General features: G+C 37.5%; 1 protein-coding gene across 5 annotated transcripts in view; it reads left to right on the forward strand.

The window, feature by feature from the left end:
- Positions 1-26,521, forward strand: part of ESRRG (estrogen related receptor gamma) — a 366,441-nt gene that overhangs the window by 314,716 nt on the left and 25,204 nt on the right. For all 5 annotated transcript variants that reach the window (XM_021393159.1, XM_021393161.1, XM_021393160.1 and 2 more), the window contains 2 exons: positions 2,753-2,863; positions 7,323-7,484. In XM_021393159.1, the coding sequence (XP_021248834.1) occupies positions 2,753-2,863; positions 7,323-7,484 (273 nt within the window). The remainder of the gene's footprint in view (positions 1-2,752; positions 2,864-7,322; positions 7,485-26,521) is intronic.

Consider the following 26,521-nt stretch of genomic DNA (forward strand, 5'->3'; position numbering starts at 1 on the left):
TTCCTTTCCCCTTTCCTTTCCCCTTTCCTTTCCCCTTTCCTTTCCCCTTTCCTTTCCCCTTTCCTTTCCTTTCCTTTCCTTTCCTTTCCTTTCTTTCAGTAAGTCATCAGATTTTGCTATCTTGAAATCAGATAAATGTAACTTCTTACAATGGATTTTCTTAAGCAAGCTATGGGAGTTATAGGGAAAATATATACATATACTCAGGAACCTCTGAATTTCAGTTTGCTGTCTTCCAAACTCCAGTAAGATTTTACCAAATATGAAGTTGGTACCCTTCATTAAGGAGTGTCTTGGATTGTTTCTCCTATAAAGACTCTTGGGACGTAACATACCACTTAGCATGTGTTAGATTATCAGAAATTAATGCTGAAATATTTACTTGGTTATGGTATTTAGAAAAGAGGAAAGCTTAGGAGATCCTTATCAGTTTTAATTAAAGGGTTATAAACCCTTTTATGATTTATTTTCTTTTGGTTTAAAAATGTTTTCACATTAGAATTGGAATTGGTTATGCTATATTTATATAATTTAAAAATGTGCAATACCATTATTCCACAATTATTTAGAATGGCAGTGTTTTTCTTTTTTTAAAAAATATAACTATGATTAATATTATATCTGTGTATAAAGGTGAGTGCATAGATCTACACATAGTTCTGTCTTTGTGACATTTTTCTGTATTCCCTTCCACTGATTATGTGAATGGCTTGAATGTGTATCTCTGCAAATGCAAAGGAGGTAAAAAAATTGTTCGTCTTGGTAGATTTATATTGTTTTAATTTAAGCTTCAGTTCCATTACTTTTTGATTAAACATACTTCTGTCTGGTGCTATCTATCTTTATCACTATGAAATCTGTTCCCAAACAGAAAGAAGGATAGCATCTGAATTATGCAGAAATCATTTTCTATCTACTTTTCTTCGAATGCTGGGCAGACTTTTTTGTAATCCCACCAATATCACATGTGGCTTTTTCTAATGCTTTGCCTATTTCTGAATATACAGCTGTCAAACCTTGGTCTTTTGCTATTTGTTTTTGGGGAGTGTATTGCCCTAGATGTCATTTTCTTTGCATGTAGCTCAAGCTCCCTGATTCAAGGAGGGAGAACACTGAGTTCCCAGTAGCTCTGAAAAGTTTTTGACTTTCAGTTTTTAAAGTGTTGTTGTAGTTAATTAATTTGTAAACAGAACTTTAGAAGCAAATAAAAAATAACCATGCTGCGTTTACTGCATCACTGTGTATTTGTATCAAATACTTTAGACCAACAACCAGTCAAAAGTTTGATGATGACAAAGATCAATACCATAAATAAGATGTCTTCCATAATTATATGTTGACCTGTTTGGGTTATGTGATTGATTAGTTTTATTGTTTGCATAATTTTATTCACAAAAGTGTAATTGGAAAAGTACAATAAGAAATACAATTCTTAACTCACGGGAGTTAAATACACAGTTTTCTACAGTGAATTAAATGAAATTTCACCATGAAATGCAGGTGATCACTACCAAATATCCTGGTGAGCAAAAAGCATGAGCACTGTTACTGTGGCCAGTACACTGCATTATGGTTACAGGCATTGGTGGGAGATAAGACAGGAAAAGGAAAAATGCAAGAGATATACAAGAAATAGAGCTAAAGCCAAAAAACAAGAGTTAGCTTTGGATTCATGGCTGAATGCCAGTGAATTCTCTTTAATTTTTTAGATTGAAAAAGGAGTGACAGGTGTTTCCCTCTAACCACACTGTGCTACCAGTGCACGTGGATGGGCAGCACATAAATTCCATGCTGTCATCGTCTTGTAATGCACATAAACTGTAACTTCTTTGGTGGTAGCTTCTCTGCAGCCCAGAAGCCAGTTCTGCAGCTGTTTCCTGTGAGGAAAAGAAGAAGGAGAAGGGAAATAGTGGCATAGGGCATAATAATGGCAATAGAAAAGTAGATACTGACATTTTTCATGGTTGTGGGAAAATTTCTGTTGGCTTGGAAGTAAAGATACTTCATTATTTTGTAGGATCTACCATCCCTATCTTTCCTCCTTTTTTCGTTTTGTCCATCAGAACACCTATAGTTTGTTTCAGGAAGCTCCTCTCTGTGTACCAAACAGGTATCAGAATGCTTTATTGAAGCAATGAACAATTTGAAAGTAAACTACGCATGTTAATTCATTATTACTGACATCTAAATGAACACCTATACAAGTTTTTCAAACTCCCTAGAACCATTTTGGGTCTTTAATCCACATATAAGTTCTTCTTTTACTAAGGTACTTGCTTTATGTTCTCTGGCCATGTTACTTAAAAACATTGCTTTTGACTGCCTTAGACTGTACACAGCACCAATTGTTTCTGAAGTTCTAATTCTCTCTATTTTTCCTCCTCATAATGTTAGCTTTGTATATCCATGGTGTTTGTTACAGCTTTGAATTTTTATGTCTGCTAAAGAAGACTTAAGATCAAACTCTCTCAAATGGAATCTAAACTCCTTAGCTGTTATTAATATTATGTAAAAATGAACAAATGGTTTTCACCAAACAGGAAATCATGTTTTATATTGAAGTCTTGCATGTGTAAAAATCTAAACAGCTTGCAAATACTTGCAGTGCTGCTTTCCCTTGCTTCTAAAATTACTTTTTGAAATAAATACACATTTTTACTAAATCTTGAGAGGCAGGAGATAGAAGATTGTTACGTTAAAATTATAGTCATAATATATCTAATGTCATGTTTGCTTGTTTTTTCCAACGTAGGTGTCCGCCTAGATAGAGTACGTGGAGGTCGCCAGAAGTACAAGCGCAGAATAGATGCAGAGAATAGCCCATACCTGAACCCTCAGCTAGTTCAGCCAGCAAAAAAGCCATGTGAGTACACCGGATAAATGAAATTTCTCTTTGAGTACAAGGTATTGATTCCTAGCCCTGTTTGCTGGGCTCCTTATGATTGCGGCAAGGTTGTGGGCAAAAGATATTACCATGAATGCTATATCCATTTGGCTGTTAACATACTTTGTTTTAAATATGCTCATCCTTTCTCAAGCGGAGTTGAGCACAGAATATTCTTACCAGTGGAAGTGTATAAAAGTATGGTTTATGCAGTGCAAATTTTACATTTATGTGTTATCTTTATTTTCAGTAGTATATAAAATGGTTCATACTGCGATCATTAGTTCATTGAAGCTTCTAGTTTCAGATTTCACAAGAAAGTGATTTTTGTAGTTTTCACTAACTAAATGAGTTTGACTGCTCAACATCCCAATGAAAATACATTAAGGGCCTCATTAATTTATACTCATAGATTAACATATTACCTATCATTAGATTAAAACAGCAATATGCCACACTATTAACAAGCATAGATTGGTAGTTTGAGCTCTAGTACCCTTCTAAGCGTTATGGAGGGTTTTTTGTGTTTGGTTGGTTGGTTGGTTGGTTGGTTTGGTTTGTTTTAATGATGTCCTTGATTTTATCTTGCCAGGATGAAATTAAAAGAGAGAGATAGAGAGCTGATCATCTCATTGCCAAAATACAAGTTCCATCCTCTTTGCGATTAACTAAAAATAGTTAGGGGTTTTGCTTTGCAGCTTATATAAACTCAAGCAGTGACTGTACTAATTCCATGAAGTAAATTTAATAGCATTATAGCTGTAGTGCAAGAGGCTAGTGTATTAGCCTGCAAAGGCATACAGTCTGTATCAGTGGCTGTAAACTTACTTCAAATTCAAATCAGAATTCATACATCCAGTTGCTTCTGTCACAGAGTGTAATTTTCTCTTAAAATAGAGAAATAAACCAGATTAATAAGGAGAGGAAACTCCTCCTTCTTTTGCATTTTCCTCTGCCCCTGTGCATCTGACAGAAAAAGACAACATATACATCAGTTTTAGTCTCTTGAAAATAACTGGCTGTATGGAAAATGGAATTTCTTTCAGTACATGTTCCCCAGTAGGGGACAGTGCTGTGCACAATACGTTTGAGCATATGGGGTTCTCGAGAGCAAATAAACAGTCTTTGAACTGTAAGTGAAAGGGCATTTTAGCTGTGTCAAAGAAAAAACAGCCAGTTTTATATAAAATTAAGGCTTAAGTGAACATATGGCATAGTTTCCTTTTGCCTTTCCAAAAAACATTATGCTGATTATATTCCTTCAATTGTCCAATCTGGCATCTTCTACTCAGCCTAGATAAGCTGTCCCACCGTTCTGTAAATACAATCTAGGGCTGCACTAAGCAGATTTTGCACATTATAATAAAAACTTTCTGATAATACAATAAAATTTAATAAACTCTAATGCTTAATTTCATTAGAGGTTTAGTTTTCCTGGGTGCACAGATTGCCAGTTTTTCATTTACTTGGTATTGTCATTGAGTAGAAATGCTGATAGCTTAGCATACCAAAAAGCCAAAACCAAGCAGGGAGAAAACAAAACAACAGCAACAAAAAAGAACCCCAAGCCCTTTGATTGATATAAACGAGGTTAAAACTCTTGTACTGAAACACAAGAATCTCTGTAAACCCGAGATTACTGCAAAGTAGTGCATTACATTACCTTTAAGATGGTAACTACACCAATTTCTGTAAGCTCCATTTGTCTGAGATAAACTAACCTCCTTATAAATCATTACTCATTATCTGAATGCCTCCCTTCATTTTCCTCGTCTTGTCTAATTACAAACATTTTCGTAACAAACATTTATAAAACTTAATTTTCAGATCCTGTCAGATAAGTGTCAAGACTTGAAACAGTTGAATCGGTTTTGTGTGGAAGTAGCCTGGGAGATTTTCTGGATCCTGACTGATAGTTCGTGCATAACAAAGGCACGGGAATGAAAATTGGGTTCTATTGATTCTAATTAGGGAAACATTAAATAAGATTTACCTAGAAACAGTGCTCATGGCTATTCAATTTCCTGAGTGATGGGGCTTTCTGAGTACATTCAGAATTTTCCTGTCGTGTACTACCACATGCTTCAATGCACGTAGTTCTTTTCCTTATAGCGAAAGATCAGGTGTTTGGAGGATCTTGTGGCCTGTATTGTGTTTTTCAGCTTCACCATGAAATCTTATGGCCCATCTGTAGATCTTGTTGATTGTGAAAGTAAAAGAATTTGAGATTTTTGAGTCATAAACCAAATTATACAGTATTACTGAAACATTTACAAAAAGCCATTGATGAGGAACCTCTTTAAAAAAAAAAAAGAAAGAAAAAGAGGTTCTTTAGCCACTTCTTCTATTTACAGGGAAAATACAGAACTTAGGGACATGAGTACTTCTTCATTTATTTATCACTAGTTAAAAAGCCACAAAGTTGAGGTTCTCAAATTTATATGTTTTGGTATTTAAAAAGTCAATTTATCCTACTTTGCAAAAATATGGAAGTACTGGAGTTTTGAAAGAAGCTCTGTTATTTTTTCTCACTTAAAAACACGATGATTTGTGCATGAAATTAAAAAGGATAAGGAAAGACTGCTTAAAAAATAAAAAAAAAAAGATGTGCAAAGGCTTTTTGCCAATATAAGTTAAAATTACCATCTGTCATCTCTAAATAAGAGTAGAATTTCTCATTAATCAGTTTGATAATCAGTAGAATATTGAGATCAAGAATTACCTAGTTGGCATAGTTCCTATAGTTTCTATAAAATATGAATATATCCTCTTGTAATAAAACATGCTTGATGTGATGGTTTCCAGTTGGCTCTTCTTGTAGTACTTATTTTATGAAGGGCTAACATATATCACAACTTCTGACACACAAATCTGGAATAAGGCAAAAATTGTAGAGACGGTAGATCAGAATCAAGGAGCCTGTGTCACGAACTAGCCATAAAATATCAGAATCAGAATCAAGTGAGTATTTTATGGAAATCTGTCATGAGCTGGTAGGGAGCCCCTCTGACGCTCGTGTGCAAGTCACTTCGCTGCCAGCTTCCACTCCATTTCCCCATAGGAGGACAGTGTGGTCCAGCTTATGACTTAAATGCAGAAAAGGAAAATAATATTAATTCTAAGAGCTTTCTCTACAGTCAGAAAATACTTTGTACCTTCTCCCAGTGGAATCTCATTTATATCAAGCTCCATTATTCTTTATCATAAGAAAGGAACCGATTAGTTTAAATTCACTATAGGGTGCTGTTTGGGCTTGAGGTCAGAAGATACCGTAAAAATGTAAATATATTTGGAATTAAAATCATCTGTGCTGTATTAGGAGGCTTAATGAATTAGTTAATTTTCCCATTTTTCAATTCTGTTTTCTCAGAGTGACAATTCAGGTTCCTGTATGATAACAAGATATTTCCATTGTGGCTGTACGTGGCTATAATGCTCATTTTTTGTTTCTCTTAGTATAGAATGGCAGCCCTATGCTGTAAATCTCCCAGGCTTTTCCACTCTTTCATTTTTTCTTAATTGTTTATTCAAAAAAGAATAAATTCATGATTCATGTGGATGAAAAGTAAATTTTAAACACATGAATTAAAATGGTATAAAGATTAAAAATAATACATTGCGTGCATATGACAAAGTATCATTCTTTGCACAAAAACAGTTTTCAAAGGTAGGATCTGCATCTGTTGGTTTTTTTCCTCTAGTTTCACACTCTTCAATCTCATTGCTTTTATTAGCTTTTCCCAACTAGAAGTGAGAAATCATCATTCAATTTTTAAATATTTATACATTTGTTCTTAAAGAAGCTGTTTTTATACATGATTCTAAATTTGTTTGTATCACTGAAAAGCAAGAATTTGACTATACCCACTTTTCTCTCAGGAGTAAGCCCTAATGAGTACAGGTTAATTATCAGTATTTAACGCAGGATACCCATAATATACAATAGATAGGATAATAAGCACTGGGAAAGTGCTATGGTGGTTCAACTAGAACACCTGAAGCAGAGAGTGATAGCTGGAATCACTGACAGAAGTTGCAGGTTTCAGGGACTGAATAATTATTTTATTACTTTATTATAAATTACCATACCTAATGCCGTTGGTATGGGTATTTTGGTTTTGAAGGCAATCAGACAAAGGAAAAACTTTTCTATTTGCATAGACAAAAATGCATTCTAATGCATGAAGGAGGTGATCACATATTTCTGCATTCCATTAAATTTACATTCTTACATACATGTCTAGTTCAGTAAACATTGTAAATGGATCCGATTTGTCTGTGCTGTAACTGCTTGCTGAAGTCAGTGAAACTGCAATACTGTTTAATTGGGTCCCATATCTTAAGACAAATTCTTACGTGCATTGAAATATGAGCCATCTGTTTGAAAAGTAGAATGATGCTACTGGTGATCTTGTACTGTTCTGGGCCATTTTTACAGATAACAAGATTGTCTCCCATTTGCTGGTGGCTGAACCAGAGAAGATCTATGCGATGCCTGACCCCACTGTTCCAGACAGTGACATCAAAGCACTTACGACTCTTTGTGACCTGGCAGACAGGGAACTGGTGGTGATCATCGGATGGGCTAAGCATATTCCAGGTACATATAGTATTTACTGCAAATAAATGACATACATAAATCATGACATCCATTGTTATGCTCTGGTTAAAAAAAAAAAATTGATTTGATCTCCCACTACAATGCATAAAATTTTCTTAGGGCTCCAGATTATTCACATAGGACCATAGGCTACATGATACTATATCTTAGCTTGGAAATGGTATTATTCTTGCTATGAGTGTTACCACGTTAGTAATTTCTACATGCTGCTCAGTGAATCAGTTTTTTTTTTCTTTTTCATACATTATTTTTATTGAGATAATTTGCTACCAGAGCCTGATATGAAGAGTAGTGTAAGCACCCCGAACTCATCATCTAATTTAGCAGGAGGCAAATAGCTCCTCTATTTCACAAAGGCTGCACTGTCTTGCACTGACCAGAGGAGCTGCAAATATTCAGTTATGTTTTGGCATGGCTCTGAGGAATTGCTCTCTTCCTTAAATTAACTAGTGTGAGAACTGGGTTGTACGAACAGTTCAATAGAAGGAACTGAACTGAACCAAAAGGCATCTTCCAATAGCTTGGTGGTTTCTTTGTCTGCATGAAATGGTCTGGGTTCTCTACATGATGTTTGTAAAGCTACCTGGCCAGAAAAGCAGAGTCATCAAGAGTGGTCTCTTGCAAGATCAGTGACAATATTCAGGTAATATTTGGGGTATGTTTTCTGTTGATGCAGAGGTATTTGTGTCTCTTCTGAGGGTAAATAAACAAGCTTGTAGAGACTCTCCAAGATTCTCAGTCTGTCGCCTTTCACAAATGGTAAAGTAATACAGAGAATATTGCCTTGTTTTCTTGTTTCTGAAGGTATTTTTCCAGTCAAGCAAATAAGTGGGCATATTTGTGTTTTCAACAGCTTATTAATTTTCTAATTTCAGTAGTGAAACCTATAGAAAATAAGAACTGATATTCTTTAATTCCTTTGAGTAATACAACTTCCTCATTTTAGACATGCTTTTGGGATACCTTAAGATTAATAATAGGGTAAATACTGCAGCCAGTCATCTGTCATAGCTAAATATATTTTATTGTTAATATCAAAAGAAAACACAAAGAAATAGTCATTACTATTAGCAGAAACAACAGTGAGAGTGTTGAGTCTTTTTCATTCATACAAATAGAATGCACAGTGTCTATGTCTTTTACCTTCTTCTTAGAATTCTCTGGCATTTATCATTGTACAAACGTTAACTTTAGGTAAGGATTGGCTTTTCTTGGATTTTTGGTTTTTTTGTTTTTCCTTTATGATAACCAATGCAAGGCCTCAGTTGTTCTGGTAGGTGCTTCTGGGTAATCTCTGACAAATATAGACACTAACAAATAGTAATAATAAAATAATGCATATGTTTGTGGAAAGTTATTTTACTTTAGATGAAAGACAACAGCCTACAGATTGTAAAATAGTGTGTAGGCCACACTATTGAGATTTAGTCATTCTCTGCTGCAAATGGCGTATAAACAAGCTTTTGTATCACAAGCAATGTTTTTCTGGTACAGTTAACTTATTTCTGTCTCCTTAAACTAGTTTGTCTTTATGCTTTGAATGCTACAGTAATTTCTTTAATCAAATTGATGGAAGTCCCTTTCCCAGCCCACAGTGAAACCAATTTATTGGTCATGATACGCCAGCTATGTTGCTAACAGTCGTAACGAACTGTCAGGCAATATCGCAGTGAAGCTAATTTGAAGTCATTAGGTGTGCAGCGTTCAGGCAACAATTTGTTACAGTGGTTAGGAACACAGCTGACATTTCTGAATGGCTTTGTTCAGAGCAGTTCTAGATGAGCCCAAGCAAATTGTAAACTAATTTAAACATCACTCTACATTATACTAGCTACTTCGTCTTACACTGGTTGCTAATAAAGCACCCCAAATTAAGTCAAAATGAGTTAAACAGGTGAGTTTGAGTTTCATCTTTGGAAGATACGCAGATCACTTTAGCCAAAATAGAATAGTTCTCAAAGAAGTCAGTTACAGTCTGTAGCAGTTGCAAGGAAACTTTTGTCAGCTTGATTTGTGAACATGTTGCATAGCTTTAGTTTGGCTGGAGGGGTAGGAAGAGCAGAGAGATGAGACTGAGCAGCCTTTAAAATGATGGCTTTGGTTAGCATGAAAAAGCTATTGGATGCTCTAAAGTGGCATTGCAAATACAAAATCTGAACCGGTTGAAGAATATTTTTTACATGAGGCAGGTCTTTATTACAGAGTAAACTAAAAAGCACACCTGCCATGGAAAACCACACTGAGTTTACTGACTTGACATTATTTAGATATGGAAGAAAAGAAACCACATTAAGCAAGAAGAAAAAGCAATCCATTTATAAGCCTTCAGGTAACAGAGGGTAGTGATAAAATCTCTGCTTGTTGTCTGGCATTCGATCAGAAAAATCAAAATGCAAAAGGCCTTGACATGGTAAAGGGCAAATGTGATGAGCTGTTGTAGTATGGTTTTGAGTGATGGTGTGCTGCTCAACTTGCACTGCCTATGCTCAGTTGATGTCTGGTACAAAACAACTTGCAGAAAAGCCCAGATTGGTGCTAGCTAACGTTAATCTGGACAGTAGCAGAACAGAACCGTCAAGAGGATAAGTTAGAAAAAGAATACAAGTTGCATGAAAGTTCTCTGCAGCTTCACATACCACGTAAATCTTCAGTGTAAATCTTTTGGAATCAATTAATTACACCTGTAGTGAATTTGTGCCTAGCACAGCAAATCAGCAATCAGCAAATCTTTCTTTGCTATAGTGATTTCTTAACGTTTAGAGTAGTTAAAGGTCCTTATATATCAGGTGGATAATAACTACTAAAGATCTTGGCTGTAAAGCATTGCAATTCAAAGTAAAATCTGTATTTGTGGAAGGAAACAAAATAATGTTTTGCTGTTCTAACAAAAAGTCTTTTAATGAGGTTATCTATAAAAAGGTAATAGTACAGTATGCATTCACCCCTAACCAGCCATTTCCCATTGCAATCACAGACTAAAAATTGTTTTAGAATTATACAAAGTTTGAATGCTTTCATAAAATCATTAGTATTTCTGTGCTATTGGAAACATTTTCAATAGTTGCTTTTATTGAATAAAAAGTCTATGCCAACAACAAAAGGAAATATTGAAAGAAAAATATATATGGAAAGCCTTTATCAGTAAATAGAATTAGTCGCCTTGCATTTATAAATCAAATAAATGGAAAGTGTGTTGTTATGAAACATGACCATGTCTTATCTGAGGAAGAAAAAGATCACAATGGCATTAGGAAACGCTTGACTTTAGTTACAGGAGCGTAAGGGCACAAGAACAGATGATGGTGCCCTAATAGCCCTTTTTAAGAATGACAGGGCCCCACCATTAGCATCCTTTTATATCCTTGGAAATTGCTCATGCCTCGCTTTTCTGGTTCCTATCTGCCTGACTCTTTTTTATTTCTCTTTCAATTTCATCCGCGCTCGGATAAGCGCATGCTAACACAATATGATTGAGCTGTAAAATGGAACGCTGTCGCCTCTAATCTCTTTTATGTAGATATGGAGGTACTTCCACACTCCACTTCATTCTCTCTCCATTGTTGGCCTTTTTAGAATGTGTTGCCGAGTAATGGAGGCTCAGTCAAATATTAGAGCTAGGTTTCACAGGGTGTGATAAGAAGATTATCAGCCCAGCAGTCAGATCTATTGTTGTTCTTTGTGTCAGATTAAAATATTCCGATGTACTGTAACTTCGTTAGGAAAATACTGAAGGTACTTAGAGAGAGACTGATGCTGCTTCATCTCCTGCCTGATGAGACAAAACCCCTATTAAGTGACCTAAATAAATTGTAAATATATTTCTGAAGCCTCTGCAATACTTTTGTTGTACTTTTTTTTATTTTATTACACTTCATTTATTTTTACTTTATTTTTCTTTGTCACTTAAATAAGAGAGACCAACTTAATTCAATATTTACTGGTGGTTGAGCTTCCCATCTTTTGCTTTGTATTTTTGAGAGGATCCATTTTATTTGAAATCAGCTGTATTTAAACTCTTTTCTGATATGGTGTGGAATTCTTCTAATATCCAGCCACAGTTTCAGAGTCGTTCAGACACAATCTCTGTAATGTAACTATCTCATTGACATTCAGCAAAAATGTGCAATGTTCTTTTCATATTAAGTGGAGGAAGGAAACATTAAGCTCTTAAAAATGTGCATAACGGGAAGCTAAAGACAAAATGTTCTCTAAAAAATTTGCATGCATGAAAAAGCATCAACCAGACCATAGAAATCAACTTTTTGCACTTAAAATGAAAAATTTGTTTTGAAACAGTAAATCAGACTAATACATCAAAAATAACTAGTTACATTATTTAGTAAAACAAGCTTGCTTGTCTTCAACTGTGTCCGTGTTTTGCTAGCAGTAACAGCGTTCAAGAAGGGGGATAGTTAGAAATTGATACCAGCACTGGTGCCAGCATTAAAGAAAAAAAAAAAGAGGGCATGATTTTGATGGAGCAAATCCAAGGATGTTTTGAATATTTTAGTGCTAATGTTAATGTTTTATGAAACATTATTGTTCCAGCATACTCTTCGTGGAGGACGATATTTAAGCTTTCCCTTCCAGAGCAGTTCTCAGGGGTATGCTTTAACATTTTAATACTGAACAAGAACATGATTTGCTGTTGAGTTGTCATTTCCAAAATGCCCTTTACTCATCATTTGTTCCAGAAGTGCCACCCCATCTAGGTACAAGTACAGAAAAAAGTTGACCATAATCACTTCAGGAAAGCTAATGTTCAGGGAAGATATGTGGATCTGCAGATACGAACTGGCTGCATATGTACCTGTTCTCATGCACATAGTTGTATCTGTATCTACATCTTAGTTAACATACAGCATGTTATTAATGAAAAACTTCTGAATGTTATTTCATGGTAGTATTCGTGTTGGTTTCAGAGACAGGTGGATATGGAAATGTCATGTTTACTGCTCATGTAACGAGGAACGGAGTATGAGCTGTTTCATGCTGACTAGGAGGTTTGTAGTGATAATAACTTGAGCCTCCTGGGGAATCAGGACATCCTGCCCTTTATCAGTGTGCTTTCTTGGACACTTTGCAAGTTCTCTTTGCCTTCCTTTTATCAAAAGCCCACTATCTGCTCTTCTTTTAACTTCTTCTACAAACACGCACTAATTATGGAAGTCAGGCATGCTTTTTACATGACAGAAGTGTTCTTGAACTCACAGCTTGCATGACATATGTCACCTGAGGGATATCATTCCCTGGGCCTTACAGGTACAAATTTGAGCCAAGAAGTTTCTTAAGAGCAACAGACATCTCTCACATAGGTCACTAATTTTGTACAATCTAGGAAATCAGCAACTGACTATTGGTTTTATTTTCAAGCATTAGCATGGATAGATCCAGCACTGCCAGAGTTTAGACCACCATACTGATTCCAGCTCCTCTGAGAAACAGAGACCAGCAGTGTGCCTACAATGCTAGCAGTTCAGCTATCCCACTATTTACATCAGTATTTTTTACTTCATTTGAAGTGCTAGTAATGGTGTTATTTTACCTTTTTTTTTCCTCATATTCTGAAGATAGCATCCCACAGAACGTACAAATGATTTTGCAAGGCAGGGAAGTGGTTAGATTTCCAGGAAAATATATGAACAAACATGTCCACAGTCTCTTAGCATTTTCAAAACAAAACAAGAATCTGTAGTATAGCAAGAGTTAGCTAAACAAAAGACAGTTTGTTTATTTTAAAATAATTTAATTTATCCAACTGAGTTATGAATGGATTCGGTACTGAAGTCACTGGGAAAATTTTGCTGATTGGGTAGAAAAAGGAGTAGGCTCTGTGTGCAGCTAGAGATGCATGCACTCTTAGCATGTCTGCTTATCAGAACAGACTGCTTCCAGGTCCCGACTGAGACAGGCAGCAATACAGAGGTGAGGAAGTTCCTTGTACTACTAGACATAGACGTCCTGGGGTAAAAAAACTGCTTTCGTTTTTTGGAGTCACTTCTGCCACATTTTACTACCATTAAATTAACTAGGTGGGGGAAGAATATATTCTCAAACATATAAACATCTCATCACATGCAAATTGCATGTGAATATAAAATAAGGGTGCAGTAAGTTTGAGATGGTACTGTCAGAAAAGCATCTGGAACACTTGCTAGTTTTGGCTTTAGAATCCCTAACTATTCATTGAAAAATCTTGTTTAAGAACAGTCATCACCAAAATAAACTGTGGAATTAACAAGTAACAAAACAACTTGGCTCAACACATATGTTTTTACTTTTACTAATAAAAAGAATCCTACATTAAAATAAGCTTCTCTCAAAATAAAAATGTAAAAGTGACATCATCTTGATGAAGTTCACCTTTTATTAATATGTAGATATGTATGTATTGTTGTCTTCCTTCATAGATACACTTTTTTTTTTTTTTTTTTTCACTGTTTAAAGCAGTCCTCTCCCTCTACTCATGCCCCCAACACACATACTACACTGTCTGGCCGTTGCACTTTTTTTTTTTTTCTCCCAGTGTCCCCCTTTATCTGCCTCAACCAATCTCCAAATGAATGCATGTCTATCATGGCCTTAGCTTTGACACTCTGGATATATTGATTAATAGTTGCCCTAAGCTCCTTTTAGCAAATCAAATTTTCACTTTTAGCAAGGATTTCGCCTCTGATTTATTCAGCAAAGTGAAATGCACTAAATTGACTTTGACATTCAGGGAAAATGGCTGAAAAACAAAGAGGGGAGGAAAGAGATATAAATTGTCTGGCAGCTGGAGAGTTCAAGCATAAAAGAAGCAGTTTTCTATAGAATATCACTGGTTAATTTGGAAACATGCATTTATACAGGAGTATAAATTTTTTTCTTAAAATGAGATGTTTTTTAGGCTGAGGATTTGGGATATAATAAGGTTTACTTAGCAAAATACAATATATTCAACCCAAATTCATCACTTGTTAATCACAATGCAAGTGTGGGATCCACTTTTGTTGCCACTAATAATTATTATGTTAAACGAGAGACAAAGAGGTTTCTGAGTAGTTTTATAATGAGGTGCTAAATTGGTAAATATCTTCCTACCATTGCATTACGCTGTTCACTCCTGTGGCCCTTTAAAAATAAGAAATGATTAATAAAAAGAGAGCAAATCAACAGTAATGAATTCCAGTGCTTTTCATTTTCTTCTGTAAACAAAAATGGCTATTACTTGATTCTTAAATGCAAGGGTATAAAAAGATGCAGCAGTCACTCCCTATTACTCTTCTTGCACAATCAAGAGCTTTGTGTTATCCCAGCTGACTGTAGCCCGAGTATATATATACAGCCTGCTTCCCTGCTTGCAGACATTGTAGCATTGAAGTGCTGGGAGGCCAAAATACATCGTTGCATGTCTAAAGATGTACAGAGTTGGTACTGAACAGAAGAAATGAGAGGAAGGTAATGAAGGCTTTTAAATCTAGTACATTAACACATCTGGTTGTGGTGGTGATGTGGGGGATTATAGAAGGGAGAGGTAATAAGATGCAAAATAAGTGTAGCAAAGGGTCGGGTCTTTTTCAGCTATCAGGCATTACAAGAATTTGTGGAACAAAATCCGTACAGTGCTTTGCCCAGATAATCTGCAGAGACAGACCAGGAACCTGCGGTAGGATCAGCTGTCACTCCTGCACGAGTCAAACGCACCCTGCGTGTGCCTGTTATTTAGGGATCTGGCCCCAAAGGGCTGCACCCACTTCAGCAGTCAGCCTGATGGGAGCAGGGACCTGTCTCTGGCCTGGCAGCATGCAGAACCAGCCTCAAAGCGAGTATTTCCACTTAGAGGACAGCAGTGCTCACCTTTGTACCCACTGCTTGTGTGACGAACGGGTTTACTAGATTAGGCCTGTGTAAACTGCAGATGACTCAGTAACAGTTTCCCTTGTTCTAAGCCAACAAGGAATTAATCTTATTACCAGAGGGAAGGAAGTCTAAATGTACCTTCTAATTTTGGGGGGGGTAAGCAGTCTGAATCTGAGACTTCAGCACTCATGGCCTTTTGCAAGTGGGACAGCCTCCAGAGTGCCATATAGGAGATAGCTGCAACCAGTAGATTTTCAGGCCTGTTATTTCCTCAGAATTCTTTCATTTCCATAATTTAGTTCAACTGCCAACTGTATTAAACAACTGCCAGTTAGGAACATACACTAGGAAACAGTTCAAACCTCTGAAATAATCTTTGGGGACGACTTCCTTTCCCAAGCTTCCCCATACCTTACAGTTGATACCTCAGGATGGTCAACTTCTTATAAGTGGGAGCGCATGGCTGCAAGGCAGGAAGGTGCCTTGCTCAGAAGCACACCATGAAACTTGGGACAAATCATGAAATTAATCTTTAGGTGAGAAATTGCAGGAGAGAGAAATGCTGTAGAGCTGAGCCTGTCATTTATGTTCAGTATCAGCACTGTACTTACAGGACTCCTCTCCTAAAAACAAAAAACCTTTTTTTCAACAAGCAGCAGAGTTTAAAGAACATCCAAACAAAGACATTTTTTGTGAGTTTTAAAATTGAATGCCATTTGTGAAGGCTTTGTTAGAAATGAGATCATGAATGTTACATGTCATTTAAATTGGCCTCTGAAAGGATCATAGCACATGCAGGGAATGCAGAAGGAAAATAGAGCGACATAGCCCTCTTATGGCAACCATTTAGTGCATTTTAAACCAAACACACGACTGGAACACCTAACAGCCTCCAGCAAAAGTGTTATTTGTTCTGTTCTGGGTGGGGAAGACAAGGGCAGCTTTTCAGCGCTGTGTTGATACTGTAAATCCAGTGTGGGAGGAGGGAGGGGAAGGAGAAGCAGTGCCTGGCCTGGATTTAGAGCAGACAGGTCTCCGCCTGTATGACTGGGTCAGCAGCACAGGATGGTCTAGTTTCCTAAAGTCAGCTGAGACTGGCTAAATGCTTTAATTCTGAGGATGCCTCCTCTACTTTCTCTCTGGATGAGTTAGGCTTCACACCTGCTTAACCTACATTAGAATAGGATTAATTACCTGAATTGCAAGGCCCCCTTAGCCAGTCAGCACGTTTCTGGCAGGGCACATGGTGACCTGCGCCTGGTTATATATAGGATAGGATAGAGATAGCTGGGGGAGCATCTGGGCTGTAATGGCAAGGCTCGATCCAGTCTGATCAACAGAATCAGCAATTTTTAAAAATGAGTCTGCAGTAATCGCCTTGTACATCAGCTGGATCATATGAGAGCTTTATGAACTCCTTTCTTCTCTGTTGGTAAGCTTTTTTATTAAGCAGTGCTCAATTTATGCACACATGTACGTATACGTACAGAGAGAGAATCCCAGGAAACATGGAAGACTCCAGAGAGTGCAGATACTGGGTTCCAATGTGTTTAATTACTTAGATGGATCACTTGTTTGCTTTAACTTTTAAGTCAGTTTACCAGATTATTTAAATTCGTTGTCTCAAAGTCTGATACTTTATAGAGATTCTGGCAGGCAGGAGTATTTAGGTAATTTTCCATGGGAGGAAAGTAGTAGAGAACCCTCCTTTTGTTTTAAAACCTGTTCTATAAAGAGAAAATTGTCTGACAGATCTGCCCGAGGGATTTTCCAGCCCGAACTCCTGAGACACATATTATAGACAAGTGGAAATTCCATAGTATAGCTGAACTTTCTCCCCAAAATGTTTTCATCTGCCATGTTGTGCACCATCAGTTTCAATCAGCTGCATTAACAGTTGAGGCGAAATCAAATATTGAAATGAGATCCAACTACAGATGTGAAAGGCTCCAAGTTCAATGGAAACGGCACTTGAAAAGTAGAGTCAGCGAACTTATCCATACATGTTATGCATGAGAACACAGGCGTGGGGAGCTGTGATGAGGATGGAGGAGGGGCAGGGGCAAATCTGCAGTCTGCATGCATCTAGCTGCTGGAGAGATTAGGGGGATAGTTTAGCATATAAAGGCTGCTGCTCATATGTTTGTTCACAGATGAAGCTGCACTTAGCGGCATAAACACATTGTGACATTAGCAGGCTGCAGGGTGTATTTCTAGCCAGAGATTTTCTTGTAGCTGTGTTTTAGCATCACACATTCCTTAATGAATGGGGTCCACATTTCCTCCAATTCAAGCTATATCTGATAGTACATGGAAGTTACCACAGTTCTTGAGTCTTGTATTAATTGCACTTGCAGTGAGAATTATTTTGATTCCTTCCCCATAATGGTCTCTTGCAGAAAGCCATTCAACTTTGTGAGCAGTTTTTTACTTTTCACTACACTGAAGTTTCCCAGAGATAAAGTTAACCTTTGCATAGATTTGGGAGTCTATTGCTTAGAGAATCTTGAGCTATTGATTTAGCATGCACTATGCATGCACTATGCTTCAGGTGATTCTCATTCAGTGAAATTGGTAGGAGTCTCACTTTCAAGGGTTTCTTTGCATTTTGTGTCACTGAACATTTTCCAGATGCTGTTCGTGACTTGCGCTGAGCAGTTTGCTTAGTATAAGTCAATACAAATTTGGAGTTTGCAGTGATCTCAAGATTGTGGCTAGCACTTAAAAAAAAATGATGAGCAACTCTTCTAGTGTGATCCTCAGATATGAATCCAGAACCACACTAAGGTCTCTGCAATCAAAAGCCCTCAGGTGCAGGATGGTTCAGAAAATGCAGTACACAGGAAATCCACATAGAGTTCAGAGAGAGCTGTGCACACACTATGTAGGATAATTCAAGCATTTACAAACCTACAGAGGGCAGTGTCCAACAGAGGCTTAGATGGGCATTTCAGGAGAGAAAGTCAAGGGAAGAAGGCGTTGACTGTAAATATTTGCGTGCTCGTATCCTAATCAGCCAGCATCAATGACAGACATGAAATTTTTCAGAGAGCCTGCACAGAGAGAAAAAAGCAACAACACTTAAGGAGGTTGACAGGGGGAGACACGTGCTGCCCTGGGTACCATGAGGTGCAGGACTACAGCCACTCAGGTGGGCTGGAATTTGCCACTGATAGTTAGCTACACAGACAAGTGTACTCTCCCAATGGTGGAAAGTGGTGGCTATTTATATACTGAATGGCAACACTAAACAATTTAGGAGAAGCAGTGAAGTGTGTCCTAGCCAATTAAAAATGCAGTGAGAATTTTAGGTAGGCAAAATGTAATTATTTAATTGGAATTTGACCGGGATGCTTTCCCACTGTTAAAATAAGTATAAATTACACGAGCTGTAAAACTTTAAATTATGAAAATATTTTGAGGTCTTTGAGCATGGTAATTGGAGCTATATATTCAACTTTGTTTTTAACCTGACACTTCATAATAGCTATTCCCTAAAGCAAGTTTTTTTTTACATTATCGAATATCCCTTAGTGAAGCAAATTAGCAATCAGTCTGGAAAATATTTAAGTAGTACAATCACATTATTTACACAGACACTTCCATCGTGCAGAGTTCTCTGTGTTCCCAAATATTTGTAGGATCAGTTCCTCAGCTGTCAGCATTCATGTTCGATCCTCCCTGTTTTGTAAAGCTTTATATGAAAGCCCATTTAGGTCAATAGAAAGACTTGCCTTGATTTCACTGGGCATTGGATCAATCCCTAAATATGAAGGTCACAATCTGAAACCTATGTGGACCTTTCAAGTGTTATTATTTTCCTTCTGCTTGAGTTACCACTTTTGTTTAAATGGGGGAGGGAGGCTTGGTGCAACTCCTTTTATAACTTTTTTTTTTTATTATTTTTATTAACAAGGAAATCCTATTGTGGAGAATTAGTGCCATTTACTGTAAGCGGAGTGAGAATCTGCTCATATCTAGAACCATATTTCAGCCCTCACGGAAACATAAGCATGTGTCCAGAATGATAGAATGTTTATAGCTAAATATATTATTTAACTGTTATGTTATCAGTGTGGTGCAGATAAAAATCTACAGAAAGCCCATGCTTAGTATTTGGGAGGATTTGAAAACACTGTTCAGTATGCCTCTGGAAATAGGTTCTCTGACACTGTGGCTATAGGCAGTGGTTCCATTTGTATCATATTAGCTAAAATACACTCCCAAATTAGCTACCCATCAGGTTGGGGAGTTTACAGGAATTTATCCTATAACTTTTATACTGGTAAGGAGTGTTCTTCTGAGGTTCCCAAAATTAAAACCTCTTTTCTTTTTTATGAACATTTTTTCCCTGACTCAGTAAAGGTTTTTTTTTATCATTTGGTTTTACTCGTTGGCTCTTTGCTTGCTGCTTTTTAGGGTCGGAAGGCACAATAAACCCTGTCCTGGCACTTCCATTGATACATTCATACAGTGTTGAGGTGCAGGCTCCATGTTACATCCATACTTGGCTCGTTATCCTCTTATCAAGCTCTTTGCAACCCTTTGTTTATTTGAGAAGACAGGAAGACTGTGTGAAGGCTGCTTAGTCAGGGATATCAGCGTTGTTGGCAGGGGAGTGATTGCCAGTTGAAAAACAAGGCATTATTGCTCATTTTTTCCCTCTTATTAGTTTGATTACATTTGCAAATCAAATCAATCCATCAGACATGATCAGGCCTCGTCCGCATTTTAAGGAATAGTAATCTCCGTCTAATAAGATGCAAATGTGTCACATCGGTAAGTAACCAATAAATCATCGTCTTGTCTTTGGCAATCATTAAATATCAGAACCAACAGTCAATTTTTAGTATTTTCAATTTGCGATATGCCGCTGGAATATAAAGATAGATGGACGTAATTACACAAACCAAACACTATTTCAGTTCATTCCAGACAGCAAATTTAGTGGAAGGTATAACTGGCTTGTCATCACACTACATTATTCCTGGCGGTTCATGCAAAGTTCACAGACAAGCTTCAAATGGACATTGCTTTTTCTACTTCCCTTAACAACATTCCCACTACCACCACCAAACTTCGATAAATGATTTGCAGCGCTGTAGGACATCACTCCCGTCAGTGCACAAAAAGGCACAGAAAGAGAAACGTTCCACCTGCACATTCGCTATAGACACCTTGTGCACGTGTAGAACTGAAATCCAAAAGTTTCTACATTCTGCCTTCCTCTTTTCTTTTCTTCTTTTTTTAGACATTTTAATCTGAAACTTCATTTTTTCCACTGACAGAATACATTTTTCACAAAATTTGTGAGTTACCTCATATTCGGTACTTTCGGAGCATAGTGCAGACAGACATCAAGAAGGACTGGGACACCACCTTCCCTCTTTCCACCTTCCACTTCCATCTTTTCAAAGGAGTGGAAAATCAAATTGTTTTTCTTTATTCCTTTTTTTTTTTAATTGATTTGGGATTTGGGAAAATTGATTGCCTTGTGTTCATTAATTGATACGTCCTTTGTCTGATTCACAATGTTTTGTTTTCCATTAATGACTCTATTTGTGTACACAGTCTACATGCTTTTCAAGAGGGAAGAAACCACAAGCTTTTGTACTGGCAGAACTATTAACACAAGAAACCCAAATCTTTCCTTAAACAGAGAATGGCTTTCCCCCAGCTGTTTTTTTACTGTTCTCGAGGTATAGACCAGCAAACCCAGCAGTGCATTCCCACAGGCAGAGCTCTGGCTTTAACAAGAGTTTTGCCTTGGAAATCGCATTGCTGGCCTTTGTGGAAGAATGGGTGACATGAGGGAGAGTGTACACTGCCTGCGCCGACACAAGCAGCTGTGCAGAAATAAGAAAAGAGGATTTTGTAGGCTTGCGCTGACTTATGTAGGTTTCCAGTGCACCGAAGCCAGACAGTGGGCTTACTATATTTGACCTTAAGAAACTTCACAGAGGTTTTTCATGCCCTGAGTGGACCTGCTGTTGCAGCACCCTTCCAGGCTTGTTTCAGCTGATGCTCATCCAGAAGTTAAACCTCATGTGCCTTGGAGTGACTTTTGGAGGGATCCTTTAGCCTCTCTGTAATAAAATAAATTGCACAGTAGCAGTTTGATGTGAATGAGTAGAGGAGTTAAACGGAAATTCAGGAAGAGGCTTGCATGTGAGCACACCTACGTCACACTGAGCACCTTGGCTGGCAGCTTCTGTTAAGAGGGCAGGAGGTGAGCAGGAGGATTTTGTGGATATGGATGTGTAGACTCTGGCATGATCCCTGCACGCTGTTGTTTCTCGGCATCAAAAACTCTTGTTCTTTGGTCATGGAACATTGCAAAGAAGTCCTGTGAGTTGCACGCAGCATCAGTTCCACATGCCGGAGATGTAGACAACTTGAAGTGCCCTGTCAGTTAACGAACTTGTCTTGTTATTGTGAAACAAAAAACGTTATTAACTGTGGGCCAATTTTTATCTTCAAACTCATGTAATCTGTAGGAGTTTCATGAAAACAAAAGGTTTATACCAGATATAGAGTGAAGCAACTAAGCGACTGTTGCTCTGTGGTGTTAACAAAGTTGGCCTTCCTCACACTTTTTCTCCAGTCTCTTTGTGTAAACACACTCCTGGATGCTTCATGTCTCAGTTGCTGGACTGATGCTGCTGCTTGTGAAAGTCTCCCCTGTTTCTGTAATCTCCAGAGGCGCTAGTGAGTAAAAGCTGCACGCAGAGGCCATGTGCCTAAGGAGCTTAGTACCAGAACCTTATGTTCTGTCTAACCAATTTACATACTACCATGGTATGTTTAATTTGCTTTTTCATCAAATCAATAATGGGTCTAATTGAAAAAATTGGCAGAACTACATGCAACCTAACTAGCAGTGTCAGTGTTTTCGGAAATCAGAAATGTAGCACAGCTATGCAAGTGACACCTGTGTTAGTGATGCACGTCTGTTCCTAATGTGTACAAAAACAAACATTGCTCAGGTGCAGCATCTGTACCAATTGATCACTGTGCTATGAGAATTAATCACCTGGTATTCTGCTCAGAGAATAAAATTTACATCCTAATGTATGACAGTTATACTTGCACTGCTAAAAATGGTGCTCTTCACTCCTCTTTGAAGATGTGCATGTTTTCCTAGGCAAACCCAGCAGTTCTCATTCTCAGCAAATTCTCAAATACCTGTCATAGCTTCTTCTATTGAGGTACATCTTTTCAAAGATGTGCTCATTCTGGACTGTGTGGTAGAATGGATTTTGTCCCTAGAATAGCATGTTTGGCTCGGGACGGGGATGGCAGCCGTGCGCAGGCCAGACCGGCCATGCTGCAGGTGCCTTGGCTCATGGCAAAGAGGAGCAAATGGGGGCTGCTCCCCTCATGGACAACAGTGCTCATAGGCAGTGGGGCTGGCAGGAGGGGGCTGCCCAGGTGCACCACACACAGGTTGGGAGTAGGTGAATGCTGGTTTTAAAGGAAGGAAATTTGACTTTGTGCTCTGTGTAATTACAGAGCTAGCTGGATTTCAAATATGGTAAAGTCATTAGCATAGGGTAATCACCTTTTATGCTAAAATCAAAATAATAACAATAGGGAAATACAATGCTTTTCTGAGAAATTTTGTAGGGATTTTTTATTATGTGGCTAATTACATATTTACATGTAATGGCACGAGCAGAGCCATTACAGTCCATTGGGTAAATAATATGCATTTTAAAAACCATTTATAAATATGTATTTATCTGATGGACCAGAACGGTTTCTGGAAGTCATTCTCATCCACTGAGTAAATAATATGTGGATTGCTTTTAAAAATAAATATGTATTTCTCCAATAGACATTCCAGGCCTTTGGGTAAATAATATGCATTTTTCAAATATATAAAAAAAATACACATGAATGTATAGAAATCTGGCCTAAATATGTATCTTTCAGAGAGATCAAATGACGCCAGAGGTGTCAGGCATAGCTTTGAAATGTCTGTTTTGAATTGTCAGTCTGTGTCATAACCCAGAGTTAATTAAATGTATTTTATGCATTTTCATACATACCATATAATATCAATGTCTGTTTACAGTTTTATAACACAAGTGCACTTGACCCTCTTACTCAGTGTTAAAAAGTCAGCACTGCATGGTTGAAATTGTAGTTTTGCTTTATGTTCACCTTAATGCAGCACAAAATGCACTCATACTGTGGGCTTCGGGAGAGGTACCTGGAAAAAAGTCTGGTTTTAGGGCTTCGGTCTCAGGTAGATAGGGAGAGCTGCCACACCCACTGAGTACCCATTGCCTTCCCTTTCATTGGCTCTGCCACTGAGCTGCTTTGTCACCTTGAGCAAGCCATTTAACTTCCTCATGGGGAAACTGTAATTTGCACCTCCAGTTTTGGGAGTCCTCTGAGAGCTATAGGTTTAAAACATGAAACATGATTCGCAGAGTGCTAGGATTGAAAGATGTGAGCACAGCACATTGCTGGCATATTTATTTTGCATACAATGGGCTAGAGCATACCCACCTTTTTTCTAAACATTTTAGCCATTTTATCCTTCCTTCCATTTTGTATACTCCCCAGAAATGCTCAACATATTTAGTAGATTTTTTTGTCCTGATGATATCAGTTTGGTGTTTTTCCAGACACTACCTGAATGAAATATCTCAACAGCCCTGTGAAATTAGTACGTACATCCATAGCCTGTACAGAAAAAATAAATAATAAGACAGGATACAGTGACTCCAACAATCTAATTGTTACTTTGATACTGAGGGAATGAAAATGTAAATTCATAGTGGGAATGTGTTTCTATTGGTGCTGCATTACAAAGACAATCACAGCGAGTTACTACACAAGAGCTTTTGGAGCAGTCTCACATGGCTACCCCTGCACAGACATCTCAGAAACCAAGATTTGGCCTTTAGACCAGACATTATGTGAGAGCACAGTAAACGTGGTGTTTTGACAGAACACGTGAGGAAATTCAAAATTCCTTCTCATACCACCGGTAAAGTTGACAAAATACATAGAATCACAGAATCATAAAGGTTGGAAAAGACCTACAAGATCATCCAGTCCAACTGTCCACCTATCACCAATAGTGATATGAGGGAAGCTGTAGTGAGTGGATGGTCACCATGAAGTAGGGTCATGTCAAAAAAGGTGCAAAGTCTGAGACAAGAAAAAAGCTAAAGAAATAAAAAATGATCCACCAGTATTAAAGTTATGTTTCAGATTTTTCTAATGGCACATCCACATAAAGCACAATCGTGCCTTCCATGTCATGTTTAAAACTATTGGCAAATGTGTGCAAATACTGGTTGCTAGAGCTCAACATTTTGATGTCACACAACCACAACACAGAACTTCGAATGAAGAATGAGAAATAAAGCCCAGCTCTCATGTCACAATGAAAGTAAAACTTTTTAGAGCGCAGAACTGCACAGAGAAAAAACCCTATAGTTAAGTTGAGATGGGGCATCAGTGGTTAGAGTTTAACCTGACTTCCTGCTGCCCAAGTGATTAGCAGGGTCTGGCAGAAGGAAGGCATGCAAGTATCTGAGATATTGTTGACTCAGCCTGGTCATAACCAGTTGCTAGTTTGCTAGGACATAGTAGTGGGAGGAGCTGCAGATATTGAACATAAAGTAAGAGAGGGAAGGTGGTGGTATTAAGAATCTGTTCCTTAACAGATGGGAGACTTGGAATAAAATGGAAAGGTGGTGAGGGTTAAGATGGCACGACTGTAAAAGACGTGGTATGTATATCTTAGTCACTTTGAGATCATATCAAATGTGACTGTTAAATTCTCTGTATAATTAAAAGGGATAGGAACATTGGTACATTTTGTTGCAAATTGATATGATCTCTCTTGTCACTGATCTGAGTAAGATGGTACTATGGTTTTTAATTTAGCAGATTAAGAAGCACAATTAAAATATCACGAAAAAGATCATAATCTAAACCTCTGGGGTTTTTTTTTCAGGGCTTTTATTTTTTTTTTTTTTTTTTTTTTGCTTATCCCTGCCAAATTGATAACAAGAGTTAGTGTATGTAACAATTACTTCCACTACTGTAAATATACTCTAGTTTGTGGGCTGAAGTGTTAATAAATACCTTGCAGTATTCCAGAGGGACAAGCTTTCCATCTAATTAATAAAACTGGGAAGAATACCCAGGACACTGAACCATATCTTTCTTATTAGTGTTGGCTTCTACAAAGGAGAATCCCTGAATCTCAACACATTAGTAAATGTCATACTCCTGGGTTGCACAGAGACCTCTTGAAAAACTGCTGATTTGCTGTAGAATAAAATCACCATAGACTTTAGAAACAATTCATCTAGGGAATACCAAGTGTAGAAAATCAGTGTAAAACATGACATGCATTATAGCAGCTACAGATTTGTGCCACATTTGGTGAATCTTGAAAGAGAAAACATGCAATTATACCCCATTTCCCTTCCGTTTTTGGTCTGTATTTATGCTAATGAATTTCTGTATGTCAGAGTATGGTCTTGCTGCAGTTAGGTTTTTTAAAGACTTAACAAAAGCCCTCCTCTGCATGTTCTTTCAAAGAGATTCCTTAAAACACTTTATGCTGATGTGTAAGATGCATGCAACTGTTTATTACATATATATGTAATGCCGATTCCCTTTTCATCTGCAGTAATCCATACTCTGTCCCAGTATGTCCAAGCCAGTTCTGTTTCAGGGCAGTTTGCACTAAACCATAAATGAACAGCCTAGCTTTGATCAGCACATAATTCTTTGCTATACTTTATTACAATGTAGTTGTAGTCTTACACTAGCAATACTGATGTGCATTCTCTGATAATGCTGAGTGTTTACCAGTGTGAATTAAAAATCACACAGCTCTTCTGAGGAAAAAAAAATGTAGGATGGCATGTATGTGATTTCTCATATTATTTTCATTATTTTCATTAGACTGATATAGCAGTCCAATTGGTATAACTGCTTCCAATAGAAACTAAAATGACATCTTTGTATTTACTTCTTACTTGAAGTTTTTGTTCTGAAAAATGTTCCTGATGGGTGCATTTGTATTTGCTTTTCATCCTGCTGATGTAAGTGATTGGGTGGGAGGATAAAAAGAGGGAATGCTACAGAGCTCATTCATGATGCTTATTTGATTAAATAAAAGTCAGCTGGTTGGGAAG

The sequence above is a fragment of the Numida meleagris genome, chromosome 3 (genome assembly GCF_002078875.1).
Source record: "Numida meleagris isolate 19003 breed g44 Domestic line chromosome 3, NumMel1.0, whole genome shotgun sequence".
Lineage (NCBI taxonomy): Eukaryota > Metazoa > Chordata > Aves > Galliformes > Numididae > Numida > Numida meleagris.